Source organism: Callorhinus ursinus, unplaced genomic scaffold (assembly GCF_003265705.2).
Source record: "Callorhinus ursinus isolate GAN/ISIS: 27379988/994484 unplaced genomic scaffold, GSC_fseal_2.0 scaffold15, whole genome shotgun sequence".
In the NCBI taxonomy this organism is placed as follows: Eukaryota; Metazoa; Chordata; class Mammalia; order Carnivora; family Otariidae; genus Callorhinus; species Callorhinus ursinus.
In genome coordinates this window covers 13,574,685-13,590,330 of record NW_027397077.1, presented here as the reverse complement: position 1 = coordinate 13,590,330, position 15,646 = coordinate 13,574,685, and the positions used below count along the sequence as shown (strand labels likewise).

The 15,646-nt window shown below is 37.0% G+C and overlaps 1 protein-coding gene and 1 pseudogene across 1 annotated transcript in view; one reads left to right on the top strand and one right to left on the bottom strand.

Moving 5' to 3' along the window:
- The window catches only part of DNAH12 (dynein axonemal heavy chain 12), a 233,005-nt gene that overhangs the window by 45,705 nt on the left and 171,654 nt on the right, over positions 1 to 15,646 (top strand). The window contains exons 14-17 of the mRNA XM_025885603.2: positions 10,371 to 10,496; positions 11,434 to 11,568; positions 12,125 to 12,318; positions 12,847 to 13,090. Coding sequence (XP_025741388.2) covers positions 10,371 to 10,496; positions 11,434 to 11,568; positions 12,125 to 12,318; positions 12,847 to 13,090 — 699 coding nt within the window. The remainder of the gene's footprint in view (positions 1 to 10,370; positions 10,497 to 11,433; positions 11,569 to 12,124; positions 12,319 to 12,846; positions 13,091 to 15,646) is intronic.
- On the bottom strand, positions 6,459 to 6,989 carry LOC112834221 (large ribosomal subunit protein uL5-like; annotated as a pseudogene).

The window sequence follows — 15,646 nt, the reverse complement described above, 5'->3', positions numbered from 1 at the left end:
AATATATGGTGATTAACATAACAATAAAAAAATTAAAAAAAATAATTTTTGTATTGTGAAGGTAACATATGACAATAGAAAAGTAGGAGGTACAGAAAAACATTAAGCTGACCAAAAACATGAAACATTTTCTACTTAATAGAAAATTGAGTACCATATTTTTGATTTAAGATTGCATCATAAACAAAAAAAGATTGCATAATAAACATGTTTGACTTAAGATTGAAACGTAATTATGAAACATAAAAATGTATTTTTGAATATTTTAACTTACAGGTTTAGATGTAGATATGTTAAGAATAAGTGAATTATTTAACCATTCACTGTTGGATATTTAAGATGCTGCCAGTCTTTATCTTTTAATTTATTTTAAAAAAATTTGTTTTTAAGATTCTTCCAGTTCTTTTTAAAATTTACATTAAATTAATTAACATATAATATTTTAGTTTCAGAGGTAGAGTTCAGTGATTCTTCAGTCTTTTTTTTTATTCATTGCTTTTTACTTCTGTAAATAATATTTAGAGAAGTATATTGAAAAGCATTCCTCTAAGTTTGTCATTAGCAATATGTCCAATGTCTTTACAAATGCTGTGCCCCACAAAGAAGGACTAATTGTAAGATCCAGGCTGTGATTGACCTGAACACAGATTTTTTTCTGAGCTGAAAGATTTCTTGTTTCATTCCATTTTGCATTTGAACACACTGTATGTTGTGTTTCCCCATTAAACTGCAAGTATATGATGATAATTATTAAAAAAATAGTATATTGGGGTATTTCAAAATACCAGACGCCTCGGATATTCCCATGTTAACAAGTGGGGAAAAGAATAACCCCTATTTGAAGTCTTCAGAAACACAAGTGCTTCATCAGTCTTATATAATACCCAGTGCTCATTACATCGCATGCCCTCCTTAATGCCCATCACCCAGTTACCCTATCCTCCCACCCCCTCCCCTTCAGCAACCCTCAGTTTGTTTCCTAGAGTTAAGAGTCTCTTATGGTTTGTCTCACTGTCTGATTTCATCTTGTTTTATTTTTCCCTCCTTCCCTATGATCCTGTTTTGTTTCTTAAATTCCACATATAAGTGAGATCATATGATAATTGTCTCTCTGATTGACTTATTTTGCTTAGCATAATACCCTCCAGTTCCATCCACATCATTGCAAATACAAGATTTTTTTTCTGATGGCTGAGTAGTATTCCATTATATAAATATATACACCACATCTTCTTTATCCATTCATCTGTTGATGGACATCTGGGCTCTTTCCATAGTTTGCCTACTATGGGCATTGCTGCTATAAACACTGGGGTACATGTGCCCCTTCAAATCGCTACATTTGTATCCTTTAGATAAATACCTAGTAGTGAAATTGCTGGGTCATAGAGTAGCTCTATTCAACTTTTTGAGGAACCTCCATACTGTTTTCCAGAGTGGTTGCACCAGCTTGCATTCCCACCAACAGTGTAAGAGGGTTCCCCTTTCTCTGCATCCTCACCAACAACTGTTGTTTACTGCTTGTTCATTTTAGTCATTCTGACTGGTGTGAGGTGGTTTATCATTGTGGTTTTGATTTGTATTTCCCCGATGCTGAGTGATATTGAGCATTTTTTCATATGTCTGTTGGCCATTTGGATGTCTTCTTTGGAGAAGTGTCTGTTCATGTCTTCTGCCCATTTCTTGATTGGATTCTTTGTTCTTTGGGTGTTGAGTTTGTTAAGTTCTTTATAGATTTTAGATACTAGCCCTTTATCTGATATGTCATTTGCAAATATCTTCTCCCATCTGTTGGTTGTCTTTTGGTTTTGTTGACTGTTTCCTTTGCTTTTTATTTTGATGAAATCCCAATAGTTCAGTTTTGCTTTTGTTTCCCTTGCCTTTGGAGATGTGTCTAGCAAGAACTTGTTGAGGCTGAGGTCACAGAGCTTGCTGCCTGTGTTCTCCTCTAGGATTTTGATGGATTCCTGTCTCACATTTAGTTCTTTCATCCATTTTGAGTCTATTTTTGTGTATGGTGTAAGAAAGTGGTCCGGTTTCATTCTTCTGGATATGGCTGTCAAATTTTCCCAACACCATTTGTTGAAGAGACTGTCTTTTTTCCATTGGATATTCTTTCCTGCTTTGTCAAAGATTAGTTGACCATAGAGTTGAGGGTCAATTTCTGGGCTCTCTATTCTGTTCCATTGATCTGTGTGTCTGTTTTTGTGCCAGTACCATACTGTCTTGATGATTACAGCTTTGTAGTAATAGAGCTTGAAGTCCACAATCATAATGCCATCAGCTTTGTTTTTCTTTTTCAACATTCCTTTGGCTATTTGGGGTCTTTTCTGGTTCCATACAAATTTTAGGATTATTTGTTGCAGCTCTGTGAAGAAAGTGGATGGTATTTTGTTAGGGATTGCATTGAATGTACAGATTGCTCTAGGTAGCATAGACATTTTAACAATATTTGTTCTTCCAATCCGTGAACATGAAATGTTTTTCCATTTCTTTGTGTCTTTCTCAATTTCTTTCATTAGTGTTTATAGTTTTCTGAGTGCAGATCCTTTGCCTCTTTGGTTAGGTTTATTCCTCGATATCTTATGGTTTGGGGTGCAACTGTAAATGGGATCGATTCCTTAATTTCTCTTTCTTCTGTCTTGTTGGTGGTATATAGAAATGCAACTGATTTCTGTGTATTGATTTTATATTCTGCCACTTTACTGAATTCCTGTATGAGTTCTAGCAGTTTTGGGGTGGAGTCTTTCGGTTTTCCACATAAAGTATCATATCATCTGCAAAGAGTGAGAGTTTGACTTCTTCTTTACTGATTCGGATGCCTTTTATTTCTTTTTGTTGTCTGATTGCGGAGGCTAAGACTTCTAGTACAATGTTGAATAGCAGTGGTGATAGTGGACATCCCTGCCGCATTCCTGACCTTAGGGGAAAAGCTCTCAGTTTTTCCCCATTGAGTGTGATATTCACTGTGGGTTTTTCATAGATGGCTTTTATGATATTGAGATATGTACCCTCTATCCCTATACTCTGAAGAGTTTTGATCAAGAAAGGATGCTGTACTTTGTCAAATGCTTTTTCTGCATCTGTTGAGAGGATCATAAGTTTCTTGTTCTTTCTTTTATTAATGTATTGTATCACATTGATTGATTTGCAGATGTCAAACCAAACTTGCAGCCCAGGAATAAATCCCAGTTGGTCGTGGTTAATAATCCTTTTAATGTACTGTTGGATCCTACTAGCTAGTATTTTGGTGAGAATTTTTGCATCCATGTTGATCAGGGATATTGGTCTGTAGTTCTCCTTTTTGATGGGGTCTTTGGTTTTGGGATCAAGGTAATGCTGGCCTCATAAAATGAGTTTGGAAGTTTTCGTTCCATTTCCATTTTTTGGGACAGTTTCAGAAGAATAAGTAATAATTCTTTAAATGTTTGGAAGAATTCCCCTGGGAAGCCGTCTGGCCCTGGGCTTTTGTTTGTTAGGAGATTTTTGATTACTACTTAAATTTCCTTACTGGTTATGGGTCTGTTCAGGTTTTCTCTTTCTTCCTGGTTCAGTTTTGGTAGTTGATACATCTCTAGGAATGCATCCATTTCTTCCAGATTGTCTAATTAGTTGGCATATAGTTGCTCATAATATGTTTTTACAATTATTTGTGTTTCTTTGGTGTTGGTTGTGATCTCTCCTCCTTCATTCATGATTTTATTTATTTCGGTCTTTTTTCTTTTTGGTAAGTCTGGCCAGGCGTTTATCAATCTTATTAATTCTTTCAAAAAACCAGCTCTTAGTGTCATTGATCTGTTCTACTGTTCTTTTGGTTTCTCTTTCATTGATTTCTGCTCTAATCTTTATAAATTCTCTTCTCCTGCTGGATTTAGGCTTTATTTGCTGTTCTTTCTCCAGCTCCTCTAAGGTGTAAGGTTAGGTTTTTTATTTGAGACCTTTCTTTGTTTCTTGAGAAAGGCTTGTATTGCTATATACTTTCCTCTTAGGACTGCCTTTGCTGCATCCCAAAGGTTTTGAACAGTTGTGTTTTCATTTTCATTTGTTTTCATGAATTTTAAAAATTCTTCTTCAATTTCCTGGCTGACCCATTCATTCATTAGTAGGGTGCTCTTTAACCTCCATGTATTTGAGTTTTTTACAAATTTGCTCTTGTGATTGAGTTCCAGTTTCAAAGCATTGTTGTCTTAAAATATGCAGGGGATGATCCCAGTTTTGGTACTGGTTGAGACCTGATTTGTGACCCAGGTTGTGATCTATTCTGGATTATGTTCCATGTGCACTCAAGAAGAATGTGTATTCTGTTGCTTTAGGATGGAATGTTCTGAATATATCTGTGAAATCCATCTGGTCCAGTGTGTCATTTAAAGCCCTAGTTTTCTTGTTGATCTTCTGCTTAGATGATCTGTCCATTGCAGTGAGTAAGGTGTTAAAGTCCCCTTTCAATCTGTAGGTGCCTTTGGGTCTAAAACGAGTCTCTTGCAGACAGCATATTGATGGGTCTTGCTTTTTTATCCAATCTGATACCCTATGTCTTTTGATTGGGGCATTTAGCCCATTTACATTCAGAGTAACTATTGAAAGATATGAATTTAGTGCTATTGTATTACCCATAAAGTCTGTTTCTGTATATTGTCTGTGTTCCTTTCTGGTCCATGTTACTTTTGGGCTCTCTTCTTTGCTTAAAGGATCCGCTTTAATATTTCTTGCAGGGCTGGTTTAGTGATCACAAATTCTTTTAGTTTCTGTTTGTCCTGGAAGCTTTTTATCTCTCCTTCTATGTTGAATGACATCCTAGCTGGATAAAGTATTCTTGGCTGCATATTTTACTCATTTAGCACCCTGGATAGATCATGCCAGTTCCTCTGGCCTGCCAGGTCTGTGGATAGGTCTGCTGCCAGTCTAATGTTTCTACCCTTGTAGATTACATACCTCTTGTCCCAAGCTGCTTTCAGGGTTTTCTCTTTGTCTGAGATATGCAGTTTCACTATTATATGCCATTTTATATGAGGTTTGATCTATTTTTATATTGATTTTGAGGGGGGTTCTCTGTGTTTCTGGACTTGAATGCCTGTTACCTTCACATTAAGGAAGTTCTCTGCTATAAATTGCTCCAGTATACCTTCTGCCCCTCTGTCTCTTTCCTCTTCTTCTGGGATCCCAATTATTCTAATATTGGTTTTGCTTTACAGCATCACTTATCTCTCAAATTCTCCTCTCATGATCCAGTAGTTGTTTATCTTTTTCTCAGCTTTTTTATTCTCTATCATTTGGTCTTCTGTATCACTAATTCTGTCTTCTGCCTCATTTATCCTAGCAGTTAGAGCCTCCATTTTTAATTGCATCTCATTAATAGCTTTTTTGATTTCACCTTGATTAGATTTTATTTCTTTAATTTCTTCAGAAAGGGAATCTCTAGTGTCATCTATGCTTTTTTTTTTTTTTCAAGCCCAACTAGTATCTTTGTAATCATTATTCTGAACTCTGGTTCTGACATCTCACTTGTAACCATGCTGATTAGGTCCTTGGCAGTCAGTACTGCCTCTTGTTTTCTTTTTTTGAGGTGAGCTTTTCAGTCTTGTCATTGTCTTAGTTAATTGACCTCCTCCTCCTTTTGAATACTTTTATATCCTTTTTGACTCTTTGGAGTTCCTCTTTTGTGAAATGCCTTTACATGGTTTTACCTATTTTTCTTTGGGGTTTTGCGTTTTTTTTTTTCTTATTTTTAAAAAGATTTTATTTATTTATTTGAGAAAGAGAGGGAGACAGCACAAGCAGGGGGAGAGACCAAGAGAGAAGCAGACTCCTCACTGAGCAGGGATCCCAACACAGCTCGATTACAGGACCCCGGGATCATGACAGAAGCCAAAGGCAGTTGCTTAACTGACTGAGCCATCCAGGTGCCCTCTTTTCCTTGTTGATCTGTAAGAGGGTTTTTTTTGTTGTTGTTTTTTGAGTTTTTTGTTTGTTTTCTTTTTTTAAATTGTGATAAAATATACATAACAAAATTTTAAGTGTGCTGTTCAGTGAGTAGTTTTTTTTTTAAGATTTTATTTTTTATTTATTTGACAGAGATATAGAGATAGCACACAAGCAGGGGGAGCAGCAGGCAGAGGGAGAGGGAGAAGCAGGCTCTCTGCTGAGCAGGGAGTCTGACATGGGGCTCGATCCCAGGACTTTGGGGTCATGACTTGAGCCGAAGGTGGCTGCTTAACTGACTGAGTTACCCAGGTGCCCCCAGTGTAGTAGTTTTGAAGATGTTATTGATAAGTATCCTTTATCTTTTAATCTAATTTATTTTAACTTTTTAATAGTGTTTTATGATGAAGAGAAATTCTTGATTTTAATGCAGTTAAATGGAGCAACGTCCCCCCCTCTTTTTTAAAGTTTTTAAATTTATTTTATTTTATTTTTTTCACTGAAAAGTTTTTATTGACCTTTTGTATAGAAAGGGGGATTTATTTGCCAGATAGGATGATCCCATCATACTTCTGCTGGAACCAGTGCATGGCCTCCTCTTTGCTAATTCTGTGTTTGGCCCCAGTGTGGCCTGTCCTACGCTTCTTGTCTGCGATGCTGAAACTTGGCCTACCCAGCACCACGTAGAAGTCCAGGCCATAGATACCAATGCTTGGGTCATATTTGATCCCCAGATTGATGTGCTCCTGGATCCCAAAGCCAAAGTTTCCAGTATCAGAGAAGTTTTTTTCTTAACTCATACTCTTGCACCTTTAGACCTTTCTCCAGGATTTCTTCTGCCTTTGCCCCACGGACTGTGCAGTGGATGGCAATCTTTTCATTTCTCCTGATACCAAAGGATCTAACTGTGTATCTAGCTTTGGAGAACATGGGGGTCTGGCCTGTGAGCTGCTCCAGCACCTTGCTGCCTGGGTCAGTCTGTCTCCACTCTCCCCCACACAGATGTTGAGGCAGAGCTTGCAGATGCAAAGTTCCCACGTGGGGTTCTCCTTTTCACCTTGATCCACCATGGTGGAGAACAGGAAGAGTCCCCCCCTTTTTTTAGAGAAGGAGAGAGAGGGGGAGAGATAAAGAGAGAGAGAGAGAGAGGTGTGGTGGAGAGGGACTGAGGGAGAGGGAGAGAAACTTAAGCAGGCTCCATGCCCAGTGTGGAGCCCAATGCAGGGCTCAATCTTACAACCCTGAGATCATGACCTGAGCCGAAATCAAGAGTCAGACACCTAACTGACAGAGCCACCAGGTGCCCCCAATGTTTCCTTTTATACCTAGCACTTTCTGTGTCTTATTTAAGAAATCCTTTCCTACCAAGGATCATGTTGCTTTTCTCTTGTATCCTTTCTTAGGCCTGTCTAGTTTTGCCTTTTATGTTTACATTTTCAGTCTTCCTAGAATCTTAGTTTTGTGAATGACGTGAGGTCCAACCTAATTACTTTTCCACATAGATGAGTAATTATGTATTTATCAAAGAGATTGTCCCTTCCCCACTGCTCTGCAGTGCCACCTCTATCATGTATTAAGTGTCCATATTTATATAGATCTAATTTAAGACACTCTGTTCTGTTCCATTGGCCTTTCTGTCTTTCCTGGTATCAATACCACACTGATTTAATTCAATAGCTTAAGTTTACAGCAATAATACATCTTTTTTCCCCCTTTAAGCCACTAAACTTTTATTTATTTTTATTTTTTTATTTGAGTATAGTTGACTCACAATGTTACTTTAGTTTTAGATATACAACATAGTGATCCAACATCTCTATACATTATGCTATACTCTCCACAGTGTAGCTACTACCTGTCACCATGTAACACTCTTACAATATCATTGACTATACTCCCTTGTGCTGTACCTATTACTCCCATGATTTATTTATGCCATAACTAGAAGCCTGCATTTCTCAATCCCCTACACCCATTTGGCCCATCCCTTCAGGCAACCATCAGTTTCTTCTCTGTATTTATAGGTCTTATTCTAGCAATAATAACTCTTGATACCTGGTAGAACATGTCCTCTCATTCTTCTTCACCAAGTTTCTTGCTTGTTCTTGGACCTTAGCATTTTCATATCAATTTTAGAATTAGCTTATCACATTTCATAAAATAACCTTTTGGGATTTGGTTGAGATTGTCTCAAATTTATAATAAATTTTGAGAATTAGTGTCTTTCTAGTATAAATTTTACAATCAGTTTTTCACATTCCATAAAAATCTGGTAGGATTTTGATTAAAAATGCATTAAATAGAGAGAATTGGCACATTTACACATGGAGTCTTCCAATTCATGAGATATCTTTTATTTATTTGCCTCTTCTTTAAATCTGTCAGCATTTTATAATTTCCTCTGTAGAGGTTGTACACATCTTTTTTTTAAAAGAGGATATTTTCTTTTTTTTTAAGATTTTTATTTATTGAGAGAGAGAGAGAATGGTAGAGAGAGAGCATGAGAGGGAGGAAGGTCAGAGGGAGAAGCAGACTCCCTGCTGAGCAGGGAGCCTGATGCGGGGCTCGATCCTGGGACTCCAGGATCATGACCTGAGCTGAAGGCAGACCCTTAAACAACTGAGCCACCCAGGCACCCGTACACATCTTTTTTAGATAAATTTTCAGGTACTTAATATCTTTTAATGTTATATTAAATGATATCTTTAAATTTTTGAATCTTTATTACTTGAATACAGAAATTAATTTATAAAATAACTAATAGACCTTATTTTTTAGAATAGCTTTAGATTGGGGCACCTGGGTGGCTCAGTCACTAGGTGTCTGCCTTCGGCTCGGGTCGTGATCCCGGGGTCCTGGGATCGAGCCCTGCATCGGGCTCCCGGCTCGGCGGAAAGCCTGCTTCTCTCTCTCCCACTCCCCCTGCTGGTGTTCCCTCTCTCGCTGTGTCTCTCTCTGTCAAATAAATAAATAAAATCTTAAAAAAAGCAAAAAAAGAATAGCTTTAGATTTAAATAAAAATTGAGCAGATAGTACAGAGAGTTCCCATATCACATAGTCCCTGCTGCCCCTCCCCCCACTCAGTTCCTCATTATTAGCATCTTACATTAGTATGGTACATTTGTTAGAATTAATAAACCAGTATTGATACATTATTAACTAAAGTCCACAGGTTATCAGTTTTTCTTAGTTTTTACTTAATGTCCTTTTTTCTGTTTCAGGAACCTATCTTAGACACTACATTATATCTAGTTGTGTCTTCTTAGGCTCCTCTTGGCTCTGACAGTTTCTCAGATTCCTTTTTTTTTTTTTTTTTAAGTAGGCTCCACACCCAACATGGGGCTTGAACTCACAACCCTGCGATCAAGTGTTGAATGCTCTACCAACTGAGCCAGCCAGGCTCCCCCTCTTTAGTTTTGTTTTTAATGACCTTGATAGTGTTGAGAAGTATGGGTCAGGTATATCAGAGGGTAGCCCCGTTTTGGAATTCATCTGATGTTTTTCTCACAATTAGACTGAGGTAGTGGGTTTTCTGAAGGAGGATCAGATCACAAAGGCAAATGCCATTTTCATCACATCATATCAGGGGTACATATTATCACCTGGGTATATCACAGGGGTACATATTACCACTATTGATGTTGACCTGATCTCCAGTCTGAAGTAGTGTTTATCAGGTCTCTCCACTCTTTTCTCTCCCTTCCCATATGTCCTTTCTGGAAGGAAGTCACTCTTTGCAGCCCACACTTCAGAACTGGGGAGTTAACACTCTCCTGGAGTAAAGTAGCTACATAATTTATTTGGAATTCTTCTGCATGGGAGATTTGTCTCCTTCTTCCCTTATTAATTTATTCAGTGAATTATTTATATCACTATGGACTTATGGATATTTATTTTATTCTTTGTGCTATAATATAAAATTTATTGTTAAATATAAATTCATATTGATCACTGAATTTTTTTTTAATTTTTGAAATTTCTTTTTTCTTTAAAAATGTTGTATATTGGAGTGCTTGGATGGCTCAGTCGGTTAAGTGGCCCACTCTTGATTTTGGCTCAGGTCATAATCTCCTGGGATCAAGCTCTACTTGGTCAAGTTCTGTGCTCAGCAGGGAGTCTGCTTGAGGATTTCTGTACCTCTCTCACTCCCCTTATGCCCCTCATGTGTGTGTGCTCTCTCTCGCAAATAAATACACAATTCTTAAAAAAAAATAAAAATGTTATATATTTTTTATTACTCTTCATTTTAATAGTTTATCTGAAGATTTTTTTGGGCATGTCTACATATACCATCATATAAATTACAAATAGTGAGAGTTTTGGTTCTGTCTTCATAAACATGACATGTTTCCAAAGCCTTGTTTAGAGTATTAGAGATTGTTGGTTCTTCTCTTTTCCATAATGCCTTAGTTTTTCTACATGGTGTATTATATCTGGAGTTTCCTTTGTAGGAATCCAAACGTCGAATGAGTTACTTTTTAGATGTTTTCCTATTTTCTCAAGAGGACTTAGCTTTAAATTCAGCTATCCTTATGTGGCCTAGGAAAATTAATCCCATCTTTGATGAAAATGATGAGGTAAATATCTTTTTCAGTATATATTTTTGTATTCTTACATTTTAAGCACATTTATTTGATCTACCTTTAAAAACTAACTTTATGTGTCAATATGAGTTTGGGGCTAGACATTTATGGCCCTGCAGGTTAAGAACAGGCTGTTAGGCTTAATACAGGGTCTGGTAAGAAGTGGGACTGACATTAAAGAGGTCAGAACTATTATAGACTGGTAATAATAGTAAGCACTGCCTTAAGTGCTTTGCATTTAATCATTCATTTAGTACCTGCAGAAATCCCAGGTCCTCCTATTTCCCCCATTTCATAGATGAGAAAAGTGACTCTCAGAGAAGTTAAGTAACTGGCCCAGGATGAGAGAGAAAAGAAGTAGCAGATTCAGAATTTTATATCAGACTGAATATACTTTAGATTTTGGAACAGTTCTAGTGTAAAGCAACTTCTCCTAAAGTGGGAAGTGAGATGGTATAGTAATGAAAAAGCAAATAAGTCAGATAAACCAAAGTTCTAGTGCAGATTTTGTCTTTTATGACTTTGTGACATTGGACATGCCTCCAATGACTTTGTGACATTGGACATGCCTCTTGATTTCTATAAGCCTAAATTTCTTCATCTCTGAAATGAGAATAATAATAATAACTGTGCTAACGTAGGTAAGGTATTGGGTAGTTTCTGACACATGGCATGTCCTCAATAAGTGGTAGCTTCTACCATTACCCAGCATCTGTTAATAATACATAAGAGTCATTACAGTCACTTCAGAGAGCTAGGAAAATCTTTGAGTGGTTTATTATTCTTTGCATTTTTTATTAGTGTTTCATTTTTGTACTCATTTTTACTTCTGTGGTGTTTTTTATTAACCATACAAAGCATTCAGATTTCTGACTTGATAAGTTTCCTTTGCAACAAAATAATTAACCTGACCAAATTGTCTCTTAAAAAGCTCATTGAGAGTGCTAAACATAAAAAAGAAAATGAGCTAATTGCCAAGAGAGAGAAACTGATTTTGGAAATAGAAAAGGAATCATGTCACATGGAAGAGTTTACAGAATTTGCAGAATTGGACCGCATGCAACAGGTATGATAAACACCGAAGAGCATAACTATGATAGGCCTGTAGATTAATACGAGACATGTTTGCATACATTTAAAAATACAGAAAAATATATGCTTACTATGGCAAAGAGGGGTCTGACTCTTAGGCCTGGAACTGGTACTATGTATGTGATCTTTCTTGTGACTTAGCTTTCTATCTGTAAAATAGATGGAACCATATCTTTTGCTCTATATCATAGTAGTGTTGTAAAGTTGATATTTAAAGTTGCAGTGTTGGTGCCTGGGTGGCTCAGTTGATTAAGCATCTGCCTTTGGCTCAGGTCATGATCCCAGGGTCCTGGGATCAAGTCCCGCATCTGGCTCCGTCTTCAGCAGGGAGTCTGCTTCTCCCCCTCCCTCTGCCCCTTTCCTCTGCTCATGTGCACATGCTCTCTCTGTCTCTCTCTCAAATAAATAAAATCTTAAAAAAAATAAAGTTGCAATGTAAATGCAAGGACACAGCCTATGCAGTGTCATATAGTCTTATTTTTATAACATTACTTGGATATTTGTTGAGACAAAAAATTATTTGCTTTCAGTATGTGACAGATGTAAGGCAACTACAAAAACGTATTCAGGAATCTGAGGAAGCAGTTCAGTTTATTAATAAAGAAGAGGAACTTTTCAAATGGGAATTGACAAAATATCCTGAACTGGATAAATTAAAAGTGAACATTGAGCCCTATCAGAAGTTTTTCAATCTTGTTCTGAAGTGGCAACGGACAGAAAAACGGTAATTTCTGGTAATGTAATAAAAATCAAGCAAATGATGTAAAAGCATTGTAAGATGTATAGTGATTTTTGATATTGTTGTTGGCTAAGGGTTTAAAAGTAGGACATATTCATCCATTTGAAAGAGAACCATGTGTCATACAGGAGAAATGCCAGCTGGTGCTAAGGTAGCACCTCACCTTACTAATATGATACTAAAGTCTCACTTGGGTTTTCCAGAGCTGTTTCACCTCTTTATGCAATTAATGAAGTTGACTAATATTTTTTGGAGTCAAATCTGCATTTCATTTGGCTACTCTTAGTCATCCGTTTATAGTCTGATGCATATTTTAGCACATGCAGCATGGTGAGATGATGGTGTTCATATTATCTCTCTACCATCAACTCTACCTGTGTGACTGAGAAAACTGTTCACTGCTCTGGCCCGCACTTGTTTCTCTTATAAAATGAGGAGGTTAGCCTGGAGAATCTCCAAGTCCCCCTTTGCACTCCAGAAGTTTCTGAGTTTAATATTTTGTCTTCAATTCAGGTGGATGGATGGAGGGTTTTTGGACCTTAATGGGGAAAGTATGGAAGCTGATGTGGATGAATTTTCCCGAGAAATTTTTAAGACCCTGAAATTTTTCCAAATGAAGCAAAAGAGGGAATTACAAGAAAAAAGAAAGGCAGCAAAAAGGCGATCTCTGGGAGAAGAGAGACTTGAAGAAGAACCAAAAGAGAATCCTACTATTACTATGTGCTCTACAGTAATGGAGCAGATAAAAGTTTTTAAGGTATGAACACATCTAATGACATTTTAGAAAGCCCTGGTAGGAGCTATTCACATCATCCAGTGCTAATGAAGAGAAATAGAAAGATTTGGAAGCAAAACCAAAGCTGAAGCTGGAAAACTTGATCTATTACTAAATCCATGCTTCATCCTTTGCTGATAAAGTCACTGAAATCAACCCCTTTGTAGAACAATGGATGGCAGATAGCAAAGCCTAGAATGACCAGCGACAACCATATAATGAGAGTAAAAAATGACCAGGGCAGACCCATCAGCCTATCCAAGCGCAACAACACAGGGTATCAGTTAGTTGGGAAAGCTGTAAAGTCACACCACTTAGGTTTGTATCACAATTCTGTGCTTGGTCGTGGCATACCTTGGGCAAGCTGGTTAGCCTCACGGGCTTCAGTCATCTTTACAAGAGGATAATAAGTGTTTTTGTGATGGTGCATAAGGCCTCCAGTGTCCCTAGGCAGCAGTGGCAGTGGTCCCAGGGGTAGTGCCAAGTTTCCACTGTCGTCATACTCAGAGCGCAAACTCGGATGGCATTTGGAGCATTGTTCCTGTGTGGGCTGAGCACGCTCAGGGATTCCATGAGCTGCCTGAAATTTTTTCAAATAAACCACTTAAAATCATTTTCAATATTGAATATAGTTGTGTGGCTTAAAAAATATAAAGAGATATATCTGAGGGGTGCCTGAGTGGCTCAGTTGGTTAAGCATCTGACTCTTGATCTCAGTTCAGGTCTTGGTGTCAGGGTTGTGAGTTCAAGCTCTGTGTTCGGTTCCATGTTGGGCATGGAGCCTACTTAAAAAAAAAAAAAAAGATGTATCTGGAAAGTCTCCTCCCCATGTTTCTCACCCATATAACTCAGATTATCAATGTTAGGACTTTCATGTGTATACTTCCAGAGTTTTGTTACACATATAACAATGTGAATATATATTCTTATTCTAACATCTTTCTACATAAAATATAGCATACTATATGTATTATTCCCCACCCTTTGCTTTGATTACTTTATCTTGGAGACTTTTCTCACCGAATATAAACTTTTTTTCTCCCTTTTTTTTGGTACCTGTATAATGTTATATATTGGTGTTAGATTTCATGTGTGTGTGAAAGTGTGACTTCAGGGTAAATTCCGGAACGGTAAACGCCAGGTTAAAATCTATAGTCAAATTACCTTACCTAGGGGCTATGCCTATTTAAAGTCTCACCACCCTCAACAAGAGAATATCCATAAACTTGGGTTTTTGCTAATCTGCTAAGAAAATTTTCATTTCTCTTATTACCTAAAATGTTAAGCATATTTGTATATATTTAAGAATGTTTTGTATTTCTTTGTGAACTGTTTGGTCTTATCATTGTCTATCTATTGAATTATTGATTTTTTCTTACGGATTTCTAGGACATAATATATATTAATCTTATTTATATTTCTATATTAATATTTCTAGGACATATTAATTTCCTAGGACATTCTAAGTATATATAGTACATATATATTAGAGAGACTATGCTTTGTCTATGATGTATTTTGCAAATATTTGTTATTTGTTTTTTGACTTTATCATGGCTCTTGCCTTACAGAAGACTTTTTCTTTAAAGATTTTATTTATTTATTTATTTATTTATTTATTTATTTATTTATTTGAGAGAGAGAGAAAGAATGATCAAGGAGAGGGGCAGAGGGGGAGGGACAAAGGGGGAGAGGGAGAGAGAGAATCTCATGTAGACTCCTTCTGAGCGCAGAGCCCTGCTCAGGGCTGGATCTCACAACCTGGAAATTATGACCTGAGCCAAAACCAAGAGTTGGACGCTTAACCAACTGAGCCACCAGGCGCCTCCTTGCAAAAGCCTCTTTATGTTTTTATTTGAATTTAGATTTATTGTTCCAAAGTAAATGGAAAAGGAAGATTTTTTATTTTTATGTAGTTATCATTCTTTTCCTTTTTTTTAAATTAAGTAATCCCTATGCCCAACATAGGGCTCGAACTCACCACCCTGGGATCAAGAGTCTCATGCCCCACCGACTGAGCCAGCCAGGTGCCCCCATTCTTTTCCTTTGTCTACTGAATTTTAAATTATAGCTAGAAATGCTTTCCTCATTCCAAGATAATGTTTTTTTTTGTTTTTTTTTGTTTTTTTTGTTTTTTCCTCTTTGACATAGAGCCTTTATTGAGCATTCTTTTTTTTTCTTTTTTTTTAAATTTTTAATTGTTATGTTAATCACCATATATTACATAATTTGTTTTGGTGTAGTGTTCCATGATTCATTGTTTGTTCATAACACCCAGTGCTCCATGCAGAATGTGCCCTCTTTAATACCCATCACCAGGCTAACCCATCCCCCTACCCTCCTCCCCTCTAGAACCCTCAGTTTGTTTTTCAGAGTCCATCATCTCTCCTGGTTCGTCTCCCCCTCTGACTTACTCCCCTTCATTCTTCCTCTCCTGCTATCTTCTTCTTTTTCTTTTTTCTTAAAATATGTTGCGTTGTTTGTTTCAGAAGTACAGATCTGTGATTCAACAGTCTTACACAATTCACAGCGCTCACC